Raw genomic sequence first — 16,945 nt, forward strand, 5'->3', positions numbered from 1 at the left:
GCACATGTTTACTTGACAAGCACGTGTAAATAAGCTTATTTTATGTTTATTGGAGATGTACCAAGTCAGTTACCGCGAAAAAATCACACCGCGCTTGTGTGTCTGCGGCCAGTGTTTGTGCATTTGTCTAGCGTGACTAACAGTGTGTACGTGCAGGCGGTGTGACCATGACAGGCTGGTGCAGCTATTGCAGGATAGCGGCTACTCACCAACCTTGCAGGTCCTGCGCTGCCGCGATGACCAGCAGGCCGTGCTGTGTAAGTCCTGCGTAATATGAATAAGCCCAGAGAGAAAGAGAGTGTGCGATCGCCTTGATGTTTTTGTATGACGGCGCTTGTATTCATACACCATTCACACCCACAGTCAGTCAAAAACCTTTCTAGTTGACACGTGTCCAAACATGTATTGTACCACACACTCGCATGTGTGAGAAACACGTAGACACACGGACGGACAGCTAGACAGGTAGGCTGACTGACGAACTGACCGATAGCCTATTCTTTGCTTCCGTAATGATCGTGAACGTGTTTTTTTTTTCAATTGTGAACGAACGATGGAAAATGTTGATTGTTTTTACTGACAGCTCCTTCCAGCAGCCTAAGCTCTTTATCATCGTCATCCTCAGAGTCCAGTCATGGCTCTGACTTTCTGCCGGATGAGGACGTCCACGTCGACAGCGATGGCACCACGTTTTCTGAACGAGTAAGAGTTTATTTGTAGCGAATTCGTCACATATTAAAATATATGTTAAATATGAATTGCGCCTGAGTTAATAATAGTTCACGAGAACAAAGTGAAAGATTCAAATGGAGAGAGAGAGTTTAGTCTCAACTTGTCTTTCCAGGCTCAGTATCTGCTGACTGCACGTGAGAGAAACCAACTAAAGAAAGCGCTGCAGTCGTATGAACTGAACAGGTTCGTAAAGATAAGAGTTACACGTTCAGGTCCACTAGCTTGGTTGACTGTAATTGGTTCACCCTAGAGGACACATTTGCGTGTTGCCTTGTGTAGCTATTATTTTGAACAGGCAAGTAGTATTTTTTTAACGTCATGAAAGAAAATCGATTGTTTTATTCTGCTTCAGGGATGTTATTTCTCTGCACGCCAGTCTGGAACCGGTCTTAGACACTCCGTCAAAATGCATTTTGTGGAAGTTTATCCTTGTTTGTCTACAATCACACCACCGGGACTACATCCTTCACCGAGTCGACCTACCCAGAGAGGTCGTGACAGGTACTTAAAAGAAATAAATCAAATCTGAGCTTTACAGGTATTCGGATCTTTAATATAGAGATATTCGGATCTTTAGTATAAGGTATTCGGATCTGAATTGAAGTGTCATCAAACGATCAAACACAAGTGTCAAGAAAAACAAGCTGCAATAACAAATAAACACACCCACTAACCCACACACACGCGCGTAGGCACGCACAAACACAAAAGTATATGTTTTGCTCTTTACAGACAACTCTGATTCGTTTGCAGAGCTTGTAAGCGGAGAAACAAGAAGCTTCAAAGACCACACTATCAAGAAAGGTAAGAAACACACTAAATTGTCGGCTTTAATATAATATATAACTTAACCTCGTTTTGGGGTTATGTTAGCTGTCCTCTTCTTTCAAGAAAACATCAGGTTGGTGTTAGCTTGAAGATAATCTAATAATATTTATGATATCGGTGATCTTCATTAGAATACCTCGGGAAACGTATCATCAGCGGCGGCGGCGGCGGCTCCTCCAGGCACCTGGACCAGACGTCATTTCAACGTCATGTGGATTTCTTACTAACGTCCACTGAGCGCGTGCAGTTCAAGAAAGCACTGCAGGCGTACCATGAAAAACAGTAAACAGCTTTCTGTTGCTTCCCCAATGGTTACTGCTTTTTGTTATTATTGATAATTAATTGTTTATGACTTCGGCATTTTCTTTAATTAAGAGAGACTTTATATTTTCCCGAACCACAAATAAATTTGCTTACTCGCCTTAAAACAATAAAATTAAACAAAACGGAGTCAAAATTGACATTGGCATTGAACTGAATTGCGCCGACTCGTATAAATTGGTGGTATTTATTTACTAGACGATTGCTAGTTGTTTACAGACAAGTGTAAAAACTATGTGTACGTATTGAGGAAAGTACATTTACAATTGATAGACCTAAGTGTACCTATGTACCGACAGTGCATCTGTATCCCGACAGGGACATCAAGCGTCTTGCAGAGGTGATGAACCTTCTCTTGGACACGCCATCCAAGCGCATATTATGGCGCTATGTGATACCCCGCCTGTCCCCTGCTCACCAGGGAGTGGTGAGAAAGACCCTGGACATACCCGACTCCCACAGTGGTAAGCACATTGTTTTAGTAAAGTTTAATCCTTGTTCCCCGCGAATGTTTTCTTTCGGCTTTAGAACTGTCGTTCAGATCTTTATAATGCATGATGGGAAATTTATATTTATATTTATTTGGGACTTTCTTGAATGCTTTTAGAATGTTGGGTTTACCAATGGGAGACCTCGTATCACAACTGGTGAATATATTTTACACTAAAAAGTGACAAAGACTCGATAAAGGTAAGAGTGTACTGTAGACTGAATATGGTGTCCATATTCCACTTCTTTTTTTTTTTTTTTTTTTTTTTTTTTTTTTTTTTTTTGCTTCGTAGTATCAGGTTGTCCATATTCCACTTCTTATTCTTTTTTTGCTTCGTAGTATCAGGTCTACCCTTGGCAGCTATGGATTCTTACATCGGTTCGTTTGACGACGACTCTCAGCCGGTGGATAAGGCAAAGAACGTGGAAGAGGACATTTTGTATGGTACTTCACATTACTATCGCTGGCGTGTTCTCCAAGTTGTGTCTATCACGTGGCTATTGCCACACACGGGCACCGTAATGATTGATCACTGAGTCACTGAGTTTACACAAATCGCACAGAAATGAACGTGTTGCTTAGCAGGTCACATGACCTCATTATCCGGAGCCAGGTGCTCAGAATGGCGCTAATCGCAGGCTCGCAGTCCAGTTACTATATACATTTTATAAGCACTTCAGCTAAAGCTAGAAGCTAGCGCTGTACTGTTCACTCCGGTCCCAGATTGCTTCCGTTCATCTTAAAGTGTTAGAAGCGCACTGCTATTGCAAGTCTGCTGTTCTGTGTTACCTACAATGATTTATGTTTATGTTTACGTAGGTTACAAAAGTTATTTTTAATTTTTTCAAGGGACTCTGTTGATGTATATAGTTCCTGGTTCTGGGCCACTTCTTTATGCAACGAATATTTTACGTGTTTAAGAGATCGCTTATAGCTTATTTTGGTAGAAGCTAACAAAAGTTTGGTTTAATTATTATTTTAATTATTTTAAATGTGACGTCTTAGAACAATTGTATGGGCATGAAGATAAATGCTGACATTATTAAATATATACATTTGGAAGTACACGTTGAGCAACTTAAGTGCACTCCTTTGACATTGCTAGCATGAGTGTATGCCTTTGAATATACATTCTGACACAGTCTAAGTGCAGACCTTTGAAAGTGGATTCTGACGCATAGTTGACGTATAGGGCTCTGAAAGTACTGCTGACTCCAAACAGAGTGTATGCCTTTGAAGGAACCTGTATTAATGTTTTGATAGGAAATGATAAAGCTAGCTTTTATGAATAATTTGTGTCACTGCCTCTTGTTACATCATACTCTGCAGAGCAACTATTTTCGACTCATACGATACCTTTAAATTAAATTATCTGTATTGTCATCTTTCTAACTACCATTATCATCGTGAACAACACCTCTTCTAACACTAGCTCATCATTATCGCTAAGCTGATTAGTGTTTTTCTTCATGTGCTTCTCTTTCTTGCAGGCGTAGATGCAAAAAATGCTGACAGGGACGATGATATCGTAAGTAACTTAAGTGATATTTTTAGAAAGAAATAAAGAAATTAGTTTTTCCAATAAGCAAAAAGAACATGCAAGAATAATTTTTTTGTCTTGTATGCTAATATCGGAAGCGATTTTCTTTTGAAATTAAGTGAAAAATTTTTTTTTAACTGCACGTATCACAGTTCTCCAGTCGTTCTCAGAGCATTCAAAAGCACAAGTTTGGGGATGAAAGTCGATCAGTTAGGCATAAAGCCAGGTAGAGAAGCAATTAGGAAGCAAATGACCGCACGAACGCATTCAAATAGGCATCCAAACAGGTAGACACGCAAAAATAAAATGTAAACTATGTACAGGGGGTAGGAGAAATATCAGGGGCTGCATATTTTCAGACCTCACTAACTTCGGACGAAGAAAGTGACATCAGTGAAGTTTCAGAACTGTCCTCCGAGAGAAACACTGCGACAGGAAGGGATCAAGGTCTCAGCAGAATCGTCATACGATCAGGTGAGGACCAGGCCCACATGCGAGAACTGCAGATCACGCGCCAGGCCGTGGAAGAAGCCAATCAAGCCGTAAAGAGTAAAACCGAAGGTATTTGTCCTCTATTTGTGTGACATGTCACTGCAAAGTTATGCAGACCAAAAGAAAATAATCTCTATAGGAAAAAAAGAGAAAATGTTTGGAATATTTTCGAGGAACTAAGGACCTAACTAGTTGGCCTTTTACACGTTAAAGATAAAAATCAGCTTATTTAAAGGGGAAAAAGTCTTTTCAAGCAGTTTTGTTTTCTTTATATACATAATTGGCAAAGTCAAAAAAATTTTCTAAACCTGCAGCCCTTCTCCTGCAGGCAAAGAAGTCTTCATTACCCACAGTGACGATGATGAAGATAACGATAGCGATGAAATGGACTATCTAAAATCAAGACGGTATGTAACGATCATACCCGTCGGCTACCCGGGCTTCAGTCTAGACCGTCGACCATTTTATAGCAGGGAAATGGACCAGGAGGAGTTCTTCAGTTTCCGCAAGGGGATGGAGATGACGGTCGCAGACGCTGATTCCGGAACGCGCGTGTTGAGGAGCACGCCAGGTGTTAAGAGGTCGCCGACCGTAAGCCCGCCCTCAGTGATGAGGGGAAAGGATGCCAGCAGTTCGGAGAGCGAGGAGGCAGACCAGAGTGTGACCAGGCAACAGACACGAACAAAGCGCTCAACAGAAACATATGGCCATGGAGAGAGGAAGGTGTTGAAGGAGCTGGAGGACGTGATGGCCTCTGAAATCTCGGACCTCGATTCACCCTCGCAGCACCAGCATCACCGCCATCAGCAACCCGTCGCCAGCGAAGACACGGAGGTGGACAGCACAAGACCACCTGTTGTACCTCCCCCTCCTCCACCTCCACCCCCACCACCAGGTAGAACATGAGCATCATCACAACAACTAAAACCGCATGCCCCCTTTACTGCACAGAACAATTCACTGCACGACGCTAAAACCGCGTGCCAAATTTACCGCACAAAACATTTTAATGCAGGATGCCATGGCTACAAAATTTCATGTCTAATTTCATCACTTTGCCGTCAGGTGGGCCTCTGACCTCCGGCCAAGTGGCTGGGCAACACATGAACATCAAACGCATCAACTGGGAAAAACTGGACAACAGTCACGTAGAAAATACTGTATGGGAGCAGGTAAGCTCGTGGCTTGCAAGTGGCAAAAGTCTAGTCGGAGTCCATCCTCTTCCTGTACGTTGATCCCTGTATGCTCCTTAATACGGAAGTGCCCAGCTTCCTCTATGTTAATACTTTATGCTAATCATTGCGGCGGAAACTTTCTGCTTTCAGGAGACACTTTTTAAATGGAAATTTGCGTTAATCAGAAGAGCAATAGGTGGAATCTGGTGATGTGTAATTACCTGTGGGGTTAAAAAAAAATTTTTATTATCATTTTCAATATTGCAATAGAAACATTGCATTTCTTACCTAAGGGAAATGAAGTCTTCAGCGCGTTTTCATGAGAAATATTTTTATTGCAGATGTGTGATCAAGATCTGTCGGAGGTTATCCGCTACTTGGAACTCGAGAGCCAGTTTAGCACGAAGCCCTCGAGAACGAGTTAGTGGCAAAGCTTGTCTTATCTCTACCGCTCTGCTTATCGTTCGTCTTGTACCAGCCAGTCTTATCAGGCCTGTTTCATCATCAGCTTCTTCACAATTGCTTCTTTTTATGTAGCTAATGAAAGTTGTGGTGACGAGTGTGTTTAGCCCCCTTCAAGAATGGGATGCAGCTGCATGTGTAGTTGTGTTATAGCGAGAATGGGACGAGAAGTGTTTGGCCATTGCACATTCACACACACATATGCGCGTACGTACCCCCACACGCGCGCGCTAAAGCATATACGCGAAGATGCATGTTTAGGTCTTTGGTTTCATGGTCTGTGTCGCAGATACATTATAATGTAGCTCAGCCGCTAGAAACACAACACAACTGTTCTTTTTACTACTAATCTCGGGCACGTATTATCACTATAAGGTCTGTGGAATTGCAAAATTTCTTTCTAATGACTTAGCGAAAGTCAGTGTAAGATACTATTTCACCAAATCTAGGTGTGACCTTTTTTGTTCTTGAGACACAAATATGTATCTCGAAAACAAGAGAAAGTTTTTTACCTCTTGTTGTTGAAGATCACATCTTATATTTAGACTCCACAAAACTGAACAAAAGTAGCCGGAGGATCAGTTAGTGCAATAATTAATACCAAGAGGCAATAAAAAGTCAGTGAATTTAAATATTAAACAGGATGTCTTCTACTGGTGTGTAATATAGTGAAGGCGTTTTTTGACAGACAAGAGAGTATACAAAGATAAAGGTCGTCTCCTAGCCCTTTCAAGTCACTAGGGAGAGAAGTGTTAGCGACCTCAATTTTCTTGGGGCCTGCTTTATTGAAGATGGTGTCTATCTCCTCATCCTCGCGTCTTACTTTCCCTAACCCAGTCAGGTACCCTTTCCGACAGTTGGGTCGATTGAGGTAAGTGTGTTGTGTGCCACGAGGGTATCCAACCGACACGCTCTAACCACTGGCTATCCGCTTCCTCCCAACACAGTATACATCAGTTGAAAATGTTGTACAGGCGAGATTTTATTTCTCTAATAAAGTTTATTTTTGTTTAGATTTTCTTCATCCTGACGGGTATTCGTTTCTAAGCTGTCGTACTGTTATTTTTTATCAGGAGATCTTGGCAAAAAGAAAGAAATCTGCATCATGAGCTCCAAAAAGGCATACAACATTTGTAAGTACCAAAGAGGTTTACAGTATCTATAAGTACTCAAAAGGCAACAACATCTGTAAGTAACAAAAACCATGCATCATCTCTAGGTACGAAAAATGTGTACATTTGTATGTACAAAAGCAGGTCAGCCTGTAACAGACTGTTGAAAGCCGAAGACTAGCAGTGCGCACAGCCAAGACAAACATTTTCTGAGTTTCGATTTTACAATGAAAGAAAAATATCAAAGTAGTGACCAGTAAAACTGCCATTTAATTAAAAGACTAGGTGCTGATCCTAGGTGCCTACTCCACCACCTGATCTTTCTCCTCTTCCCATTAATACCATGAAGATGACAAAGATGATGACGACGAAGAAGAAGAAAAAGATGATGATGATGATGACGATGACGGCAAAGACAATGTGGAACATAATATAATAACAGATATTGTACTTTTTTGAGTGATAGAATTTTATAAATTTTTCAGTCGTAACACTAGGTGGCTGTTTAGTCTACAGGCTGGGTCAGTGCTATTTTAAGAACAAGCTATTTGTCATTCCCTATGGTTTGGCGTCGGGGTAGAGAAACAGTTAAAAATGAGGGGTGGGTAGGGAAAAGAGAGAGAGATCGCGGGGCGCTAAGGTTGGGTTTTAGGGTGGAGAACAAGTATAGTGTTACAAAATCTACTAGCAACAGCATATATTTAGCACTGTGCTTAAAGACTCTGGCCCGCTGTCTTACGTGTGGCGCCATCAGTATGAATACAGCTTCAGCGGGGAGTTAGTGTAGGAAGAGGGGGATAACTTCCCCTAGACTTGTCTCCAGCGGTATACGCCAAACAGGCACCTTCCTCTTTTGTCACAGCTAGTGAGCTGGAACTAGCCAAGTGCACTCGGGGAAGGAATTTAAATGTCTACAAGAGTGAAAACTCTTTCACTCCTTTTCAAATCACTGGGGTAAGATATAGAGTCCTCCATTCTGGACATTCAGAACTAGATACCTCACTATGCACAGAAAGATTTCAAAACCTTGACGAAGCACATTTTCGCGGACACATTTAACATACGGTTCCAGTTCTACCACTGGCTGTAGCTTTGACAGCACTAGGGTATCGATGTATATGGTACTGAGGTTGGAGGGTTTGATTTTTTTCTTTTCTTGCTAACGTTTCTTAATGCCGTGTTTCAGCCATTCTGTTGGGTCACTTGAAGATGACAGTGGCTGAAATCAAGCGGGCCATCTTCTTAATGGACGAGGACACACTCACGCCAGAGCTTTTGCGTCAGCTCATTGCATATTCACCAAGTAAACAGGAGGTGAACAGGTTCTTCTTTGCAGTGCTTGGCTTGTCATAAAACCAAACGCACCTGACCACACTCCTTCAAAACACTACGTGAACGCGAAGTAATTATTCCCTACCTTATCCCCTCACGGGAAAAACTGTTTGGGTGAGTTCCAAGGTCTGATAAAGCAGTAACAAATAGCGAAGGCGGATGAGTCGTTGGAATCCAACTGGAGGAGTGTTAGCAAGTAAAAGTGTAACCAATGATGCCCCAGCCACGAAAAGTGCGACTCAAACACATTTTGGTTCTCACTTCTTCAAGACAAATGTTATCACATGCTTATTACTGCAGACATGCTGCATGTTTATTGTATAGCATCACGGACGTGTGTAGGTGGACTGATGTCTTTCTGCCGAGACCAACGCTATTAGTCTCGGCGAGCCTAAACAACGAATGTGACTGAATGGGAAACTGTGTATACACCAGCCTAGTTCTAGTAGTTAACTGGGGGGAAAATCGTCTGGAAGCAGTCGAGTAATATAAGTTCAAGGTAGCATTGAGTGTATCTGATCCTTATCCCTTATTGCATCATTGATTGTCCTTTTGCAAGCTGCCATTACTGATCAAAACCAAATGTTTGGGAAGCTGTACAATACAAATTACTTATGATAAGAAATCAAAACAGATAAAAGCGACTCAATATTCAAGGCATATTTCTGTATTATCCTCTAAGATCCAGAGGCAACAATCTGTGCTTATTTTAAACTTTTTTTTTTCTTTCAGAAGTCTGAATATGACGCTTTTAAAGGCGATGTTGAGGACCTTAGCAAACCCGATCAGTTTGCTTACGAGGTAATAGTAACATTTTCGTGCATTCTCTGTGCCACACTCACTCACCCACCCACCCACCCACCCACCAACCCAGAGTTTATGACGAGAAGGATAAAGATACTAAATTAGCAGAGCTATGTGAATATTAAATATCCATATAAGTCAATAATTTCATATTTATATACATAGATTATTTCCCTCTTCAGTTTGCTTTAGTCACTTCTAACTTGAACGATGTCAGGCCAGATTGAGGCATTAGAGAGAAGAAATAGCAGCGTGCACGGCAGACAGTAGCACATGCAAACATACGACTTTGCTCTTGAAGGTTGTTTCGCCAGTATGCTGTGGAGAAACACAACACGCCTTTAGGAGTCCGTACCGGGACCAGTTTGTTTCTTAATTTAAACTTTTTAAACCTTTCCTGGGAAAATGCTGAGGCAGAAAAATGCTAGGAAAAAATCTGTTATTCAGTTTCATGTTTTGAATGTCTGTCATGTGAAACAGACTGGGTTAACGGTATTTGAAAGATGCCAGAATGGTAACAAAAAAAAAAAAAATAAATGTTCCCCTCAGATGCTTCCTAGCTATCCTTTTACAATCAGCATGAGAAGAACTGTTTAACATGTTGTAGGCTGGTGTACATGTATTTCTAATTATATCGGTCATATATTTTTACATTATTGTCTGAATGAATCTTGAAATTCGAATCTCTGCAAGCAGCCCTGGAAGTGACGAAAACATATTGAAACACTGCATTACTTGAACAGGGCGTGTGCTTCTGACTTTAGAAGTGCAAAGGAAGACGAGTGCAATGTAACAAACCATCTTGACAATTACAGGAATTTAAGTTATGCGAAAAATGTATAGGCCTTTCTTTTGTTCTCATATAAAAAAAATTGCGTTTTCCTTGCTATTTTTACACTCTCATACTCCTTTTCTATTTCCGTCTTTGTCACATATGTTTTTGGCTTTTAACCGAAATTCTTTCTTGACAGATGAGCCAAGTATATGCCTATGAACGGAGGCTAATGGCTCTTCTTTTCAAGGCTTGTTTCAGAGAGAAAATAGACGAAATGAAAGAGGTATGTCTGAAAATGAACTGCATTTCTCGGACTAAACGTAAGAAACAATTTTTTCAATTGATTTTCACTGCGTAAAGGGGAGTTTAAGTAGTTTATTCATTCTCAGCATCATACCATTGACCAGTTTTACTGGTCATGACGATCGTGTCTTAGTTCATCCAGTACTAAATATTCCTGGTACACCACTTGACATGTGAATGGAGCGCAAGTTCACCTGTCTGCTGCTTTATCGCGCAGAGCCTGCGAAGCATCCGAGTGGCGTCAAATGAACTGCGACACAGTAAAAGACTTGCACGTATATTGGAGGTGAGAGCCTCGCAAAGCTTCTCTTTCTTTTTCTATGTGTGTGTGCGCGCGAGCGAGCCAAGCTTGTTCGTATTATTTCTGCTATTTAGCTAGTGTTCTTTAATTAACTAGTCCGAAAAACAGCAGCAGCAACACCAGCAAATGCAATGTTTCTTACCTCTATTGGTTTGCTTTCTTCGCTTCATCTTAATTTTTTTTCTTTAGCTGTATATTTTCTGTCAACTTTATTTTTCTTGCCTTTACTCTTTTCACACTTGTTTTGCTGTTAGTAACGTAGTCCTTTCTTAAATGGCGTAAGCTGGCTGTTTTCTCAACATCATGCTACAAGTGTAATGTTTATGCCTGGCTTTTTTCTCAATATTCTACTCACGAGCGACTGCTTTTCCAATATTAGTTAATCCTGGCCATGGGGAACCACCTGAACAAGGGAAACAACCGCGTCGGAGAGGCCGCAGGGTTTCGAATCACCTTCCTGACTCAGGTTTGAAGTTGGCTATAAACAGCGGGAGCCCACCCACAGTGGTATTCTCAGACATAGAAAACCTTTATCGATAAATGCATTATTTGTGCTGATACGTCTGCGTTGCGCTGTAGAAAGAGAAGACGAATACTATTTTTTTTCTCTAAAATAATATGCATATGGCATGGACGAAACTAAACATATTTAAAAAAGGCCGAAACATGGCAATAGACGTCAGCACAAATAATCATGTTATCAGTTACTGATTTAACACAAAAGGCACTGGCATGCTACATCAATTTCAATTAATTAATTAATGAAATAATCAGTTTTGCGATATTTGACTGTCACTAAATTACCGGTTACACGTGTGACATTAATTCATATGAAAAGATGTAATCCGTAGGTCATTTAGTGGCTACCGTTAGTATAGTGGTTACAACACTCGCTTGTCACCACTAAGCGGCTTAGGGTTCAGATCTCGTCTCGTGACACCCTCTGTATGTGACACTTGTCCACAGGGGTCTTTCCGGGTACTTCCGCTTCCTCCCCTCTCCCTCTTCCTCTCGCTTATAGTGCTAAATGGCCATAAGGCTGAAGCACTTTCCTACTAAGTAAACCAACCAGCCGTCGGACATTTAGCCTTGATGCCAAAGGTCGTTCTTTATTATATTGTAGCTCGACATCACCAAGACAGCAGACAGCAAGTCAACATTTCTGCATGTGCTGACAGATACCATCTATAAAAAGTTTCCCGAACTTCTGGCGGTGAGAGAAGATCTGGGAGCTGTTGCTGTAGCTGCCAAAGGTCTGCGAGAAAAGACCGAAAGAAACATAACTTTCATCACATGTTTAGTTCATCACATGATACGCTCACAAGCTGTGCCAACAACATTTTGTTACCGACAAATGAGCTTTTGAACTTTGATATTCTCACCTTGAATTTTTTTTTTTGTCGCATTATGTTTAACTCCCCCGCTCTCTTGACATGTATACATCTCTTTCTTCCTTCTTCTTTTTTAAATTTCTGTTCCATTCCATTCATCTCCGCTCCCTGTTTATTTTCTTTTCGCTTACCTCCCACAACCTCTGTTCACGTTCTTATATTTTTTGCGTTTCTCCTCTCTCTACCATTCTTATCTTCTCTGCCTTGTCAGCAAGTTGATGTCTGTGTATATATGTGATACTTACGTGCTACGTGGTTCCAAGAAAAAAGTCCTTCATGAATACCTGCATGCTTATCTTTCCAATGCTCCGTACCACGTAGTTTGTCAAAGATATAATTTGAATAATGTTGTCTTATGTCGATTATCACCAGCTTCGACGTTTTATTATAAGACTCTTATATCATCGGTTTTTACTAACAGTCTTTGTTTTTCCATCTCGTAGACAGGAGCCATAAACAAGTTTATAGCAGTTTCTAGTCGAATGCGCAATATAGAAGATAAACATGGTTACAACGCTAATCTGAAAAAAAATATATGAAGGAATATTATTTCTCAACTTTTGAAATCGAATATAAGCAGTGGAGCCTACAGTCTTATACGTTTTCACTTACAATGTTTACAATTTTTATGTTCCTTGCCAGTCTCTAACCTCTCTTTGAATGAGGATATGCAGGAGCTCAAGAAAGGCTTGCAGGTAAGCATTCCAAGGTCAGGAATGTGAAAATATAGAAATTATAGTAGAAAAGGCACATATTTTGCACTCTTAATCTATCATTGCGCTTGCCAAAAATAGATTCACAAAACATAATTGCGCGCTCCCCCCCACCACACACAAAAATAATGCATACGCTCATCCGCACGGGTGCTTACACACAACGGATCATATCAAGAAGTTTTGTTAACAGTACATTATCATCAAACACATAACTTTGAAGTTTTTTTCCGTTTCCGTTGCCTTGAATATGGCAGCTCTTATCTTGCTGGCATTTCAGATCATTTCCACAAATTTTCAGAGTACATATATCTGCTGTGTTACTCGTCTTTGATATATCCAAGATTATGTCACATGCCACGCCAGACTGAATTGGCTCCATTCCCACCAAATCACATAGATTGACTGGCACTAAAACGTATTCTTCGTTATTCCTTCCTGATCTTTGAACTTTTGATCTCTTTCTTGAATTTTTGTGCTTCCTTGTCGCAAAAAAAAAACCAACAAAAAACAGGTCGGAAACAGAACTCTTTCTCTTCTGTTGCCTCTAATTTCTCGAACAACCATTCTTTTCTTTCAATCTTTCCATTACTGCACATTTGTTCAAAAAGTCTTTAAGAAACGCATTTTTTTTTTCAAATCCGTCCACGTGTCCTGACAATACATTCCTTTATTTTTCCTGTTATTTCTGTGTCTGCGATGTGTTGTGAATTGGTTAGCCACAGATAGGTAATGTTTCGTTATGAGAAGTTATTTTGTGTCCATGCTTTTTATTTTAAATGTATGAGATGTATTTACGTTCTTAAGATAGTGGTGTACAAGGGCTTGATTGTTTTTCCATGTGCATGGCATACGATTTCCAATAATAATATACAGATGTTGACATAAGGAATGTGATAAGGACTGGAAATATTGATTTTATAACAAATTATCACTGACATGCACTTGTCTTGGCCAGGATGTTTCAACGACGCTGGAAGAGATAGGAAGCCACTGCCAGACAACCTCGTCCATCGACCATTTCCCAGAAGTGATAGGCGTATCCCTTAAAACCTTTTCTACCTTCTTTTGTAAACATAGCATGTCAAGACGCTTACTTTCTTTCTTATTTTATTCTTTAAAGTTTTCCTGGTTTTTCTTGTTTTTCGTTAGCTATTTTTCTAAGAAGATATATGTTCATATCTTTTTCAAACAGAATGCGCACAAATATATATTTGGATGAAAATAGGAGCATGTAGCTACAGTATCTATAGCAGTGGAGAGAAAATAGGAAAATATCTCTCTTCCGCAGGCATATACACAAGCACACACTGGCGTTCATGCACAGAATCTGAATGCACACACTCTACCTGACTCCCAACCAAACATCACCACACAATAAGTATCTCAATTAAAATAAAAACAGCAAAGAAAAATTGACCTTGACCTGAAAGCGCTTCATTGCCCATGCTTCAGACGAGATCCAAAGTATCTTCCGACAGCAAGCCACTGCCATGCACGACTTTTCCACAATGGTTTCTTTCTTCGGAGAAGATCCCCGTCTTGTCACCACAAGCGACGTCTTCTCAATTTTTCACGATTTCATCGAAAAATTCGAGGTAAACTTGAAAAGAGAAATATAATCATGGAGTATAGTGAATAGCTGGTAATGAAAGATTATGAGTATACAGGCGCAAACAGTGATGTGTCCACAAGCGCAAGCAATAACGTTACATGGGCGCAAACAAGAACATTACATAGGCGCAAACATTTTTTTTTTCTATATTTGCGAATGAGAATTCGAGTTGCCTTTCTCAAACTCATTTTTATAATTAGGTTTTACAAGTGATGGAATGTTGGTTTTATGATGACTATACCTTTTCATTGCTTTTGATACGTGTAATAGTACCGCTGCTGTTTTTTTAACGCGCGTGTGTGTGTGTGAGGGGTGGGTGTGTGCTCGGTTTTAACATGATCATAGCAAGAAATCGCTGTCATCATCATCATTTTCATTTTATTCTTCTAATGGAAATATGAAAGTATAATTTGGACACTGTGCTCAATACTTCACTTGCCTAAGCGAGTCTTGTTCAGCTGATTAACAATATGCCATCTCAATGCTTGGTTGCTTGCCTATACCATATAAAATAACTCGCAAATATTGATTAACTATAGACTGTCTGTTTCAGAAGGCACACCGACACAACGTGATCTACAGACGACGCTGACTTCCCGGCAACCGCATTATGTCAGTCTACGCCGCACCTCTAGGTGTTTCGCTCACGGATGCAGCCAACAAACACTGCGGGTGGAGCCTTGCCTACTCGGGTATTCTGCTTTCTCACGCCACTGGCTTCGGATGCCGACCCTCCCTCCCTCCCCCCCCCCACTCCCATCGTCAGACGCAGATTGTAGTGTCCCCTGTCATGACGAGTGTCCTCTCTCTTCCTGGCGTAGGAGTAGGAGTGAAGAATAGTACTAAATTGTACTAAAAGACCCTATCCTACTTCAGAGATGAATATAGTGTTTTTCAAACGCTGTCACAAATTAAAAATGCCCCAGATGTTTGTAGGTTAAAGTACCGTGGAAGAAAAACATTCTGGAGATAAGATCATTAGGGAGCGCTGGGAAAACGTTCTCATGCGAGCAATGAGCCTATCAGCCCGGGCAGCCCGCAGAGTAAGGCCGCTGGGGCATGTCCGCCTGGCACTCGGTTTCTGTCGACAGACAGCTTCAGAGAGGCTGCCTCGCCTGACTGGCGAGGGCAGAACATTTTTTTTTTTTTTACAGCCTGACCTACATATTACATACCAGACCTCCTTTGGCGACCTCATAACCTAATTTGCTTTTCTCCCTGGTGTTTGTGTTCAAACTAGCAAGAATTTATGTAATAAACCCTTGGAGTTCAGTGTTAGTGTGTTTGTTTAAACTAGCAAGATTTTAAGTAACACCTTGAGGAAAGGGGAAAGGTGGTTGATTTATTCTGTGAAAAAGACAAAAAGAGTGTGTATACGGGCACGTGTGCCTGCGTTAGAGAGACAAACAAACAGACAGGTGTGGTGGTGAGAAGACTGGGAGGGTGCTCTTCTAAACAATCCCAAAACTGTATACCAGCCGTGATGACCATTTTCTGTTCTTTTGCCTCCGCGAACTTCTCTCCAATGTCGACATTAGCACTTCAGACTTTCTGCCATCTGTGTTGAGGGTTTAGAGAAAAGATTTATTGTTTGTTTGAAAAAAAGTGGAATCCAAAAATTGCCAACAAAGTCGAGAAAGGCATCAGTAAGATCTTCAACCTGCTAAAACCAGAAAACCTCAACGTTGCGAAAATTGTTTCCTTCTTCCACCTCTCACGAGCTAAGCGGTTACTACACCGAATAGAAATAGAAGTAGAAAACTGAGAACGTACTTTCCGTGTATCTCTACAGCCAGACGAAAGGTATTTATAGAGGTGAAATGTCCAGGTGAGCAAAATTGAAGACGTAAAACCTTTGACCCCAGCCTTATTTAGACACTACCTGTAGCCCCCAAACACTTTAGATATGTCTGTGTCACGGTGAGGTGTGGAGAGAGATTGAAATATGGAATTTGGGGTAAAGGTTTGTGATAAGCTGCGGGTCGAGTTAGGAATGATGCATAAGGCCTACGCGCGCCAAAAGGGGAATTTTCTCGAATTTTCTCTCTATACCTATACAAGGCATTTTATACTTATAGAACTCATTATATGGCTATGTCATTCATTGTATACGTATATGATCCATTTTATAGCTAGAGAGTGAAAAACTCGATAAAAACCAAAATATTTCATTTATACTATACTCAAAAGTTTCTATCCAATTAATTTTATGTATACAATTCCATTCTGTTGCCACAGAATGTATTCTAGCTATATAATTTAATTGTATACACATAGAATGAATTATGTAACTACAGATTTGAAATGTCTTTGGAACGAGGCAGGATTATTTGCATATAGGCAAGAAGGTCAAAGATCAACCAATCAGTGCCCTTGAAACAGAGCCTTACATTCTACTGTGTATTTACGCGCTAGAAAGTTACGAAAAGTCGGCCTTTTTAACACTTTAAATGTATAGCTAAAATGCATTGGATAGCAACTTCTAAGTATAATATAAATGAAATTTATTTTACCGATTTACTCGGTTTTTACCGAGTTTTTCTCTCTCTAGCTATAGAA

At 40.6% G+C, this 16,945-nt stretch overlaps 1 protein-coding gene across 4 annotated transcripts in view; it reads left to right on the plus strand.

Moving 5' to 3' along the window:
- Nucleotides 1–15,659, plus strand: part of LOC112570514 (delphilin-like) — a 23,811-nt gene extending 8,152 nt beyond the window's left edge. For 2 of the 4 annotated variants that reach the window (XM_025248981.1, XM_025248991.1), the window contains exons 8-31: nucleotides 157–257; nucleotides 584–702; nucleotides 845–915; nucleotides 1,085–1,233; nucleotides 1,486–1,536; nucleotides 1,692–1,842; nucleotides 2,200–2,345; nucleotides 2,711–2,815; nucleotides 3,862–3,899; nucleotides 4,271–4,472; nucleotides 4,732–5,298; nucleotides 5,469–5,575; nucleotides 5,920–5,998; nucleotides 7,114–7,173; nucleotides 8,339–8,466; nucleotides 9,217–9,285; nucleotides 10,260–10,346; nucleotides 10,584–10,652; nucleotides 11,047–11,133; nucleotides 11,791–11,920; nucleotides 12,701–12,753; nucleotides 13,730–13,810; nucleotides 14,205–14,369; nucleotides 14,940–15,659. In XM_025248981.1, coding sequence (XP_025104766.1) covers nucleotides 157–257; nucleotides 584–702; nucleotides 845–915; nucleotides 1,085–1,233; nucleotides 1,486–1,536; nucleotides 1,692–1,842; nucleotides 2,200–2,345; nucleotides 2,711–2,815; nucleotides 3,862–3,899; nucleotides 4,271–4,472; nucleotides 4,732–5,298; nucleotides 5,469–5,575; nucleotides 5,920–5,998; nucleotides 7,114–7,173; nucleotides 8,339–8,466; nucleotides 9,217–9,285; nucleotides 10,260–10,346; nucleotides 10,584–10,652; nucleotides 11,047–11,133; nucleotides 11,791–11,920; nucleotides 12,701–12,753; nucleotides 13,730–13,810; nucleotides 14,205–14,369; nucleotides 14,940–14,978 — 2,854 coding nt within the window. In that variant the 3' untranslated portion in view covers nucleotides 14,979–15,659. Of the gene's footprint in view, nucleotides 1–156; nucleotides 258–583; nucleotides 703–844; nucleotides 916–1,084; nucleotides 1,234–1,485; nucleotides 1,537–1,691; nucleotides 1,843–2,199; nucleotides 2,346–2,710; nucleotides 2,816–3,861; nucleotides 3,900–4,270; nucleotides 4,473–4,731; nucleotides 5,299–5,468; nucleotides 5,576–5,919; nucleotides 5,999–7,113; nucleotides 7,174–8,338; nucleotides 8,467–9,216; nucleotides 9,286–10,259; nucleotides 10,347–10,583; nucleotides 10,653–11,046; nucleotides 11,175–11,790; nucleotides 11,921–12,700; nucleotides 12,754–13,729; nucleotides 13,811–14,204; nucleotides 14,370–14,939 lie in introns of those variants that run through there. The other 2 variants (XM_025249001.1, XM_025249006.1) reach the window with 2 other exon arrangements.
- The last annotated feature ends 1,286 nt before the right edge of the window (nucleotides 15,660–16,945 follow it).

Source organism: Pomacea canaliculata, linkage group LG1 (genome assembly GCF_003073045.1).
Source record: "Pomacea canaliculata isolate SZHN2017 linkage group LG1, ASM307304v1, whole genome shotgun sequence".
NCBI classification, from domain to species: domain Eukaryota; kingdom Metazoa; phylum Mollusca; class Gastropoda; order Architaenioglossa; family Ampullariidae; genus Pomacea; species Pomacea canaliculata.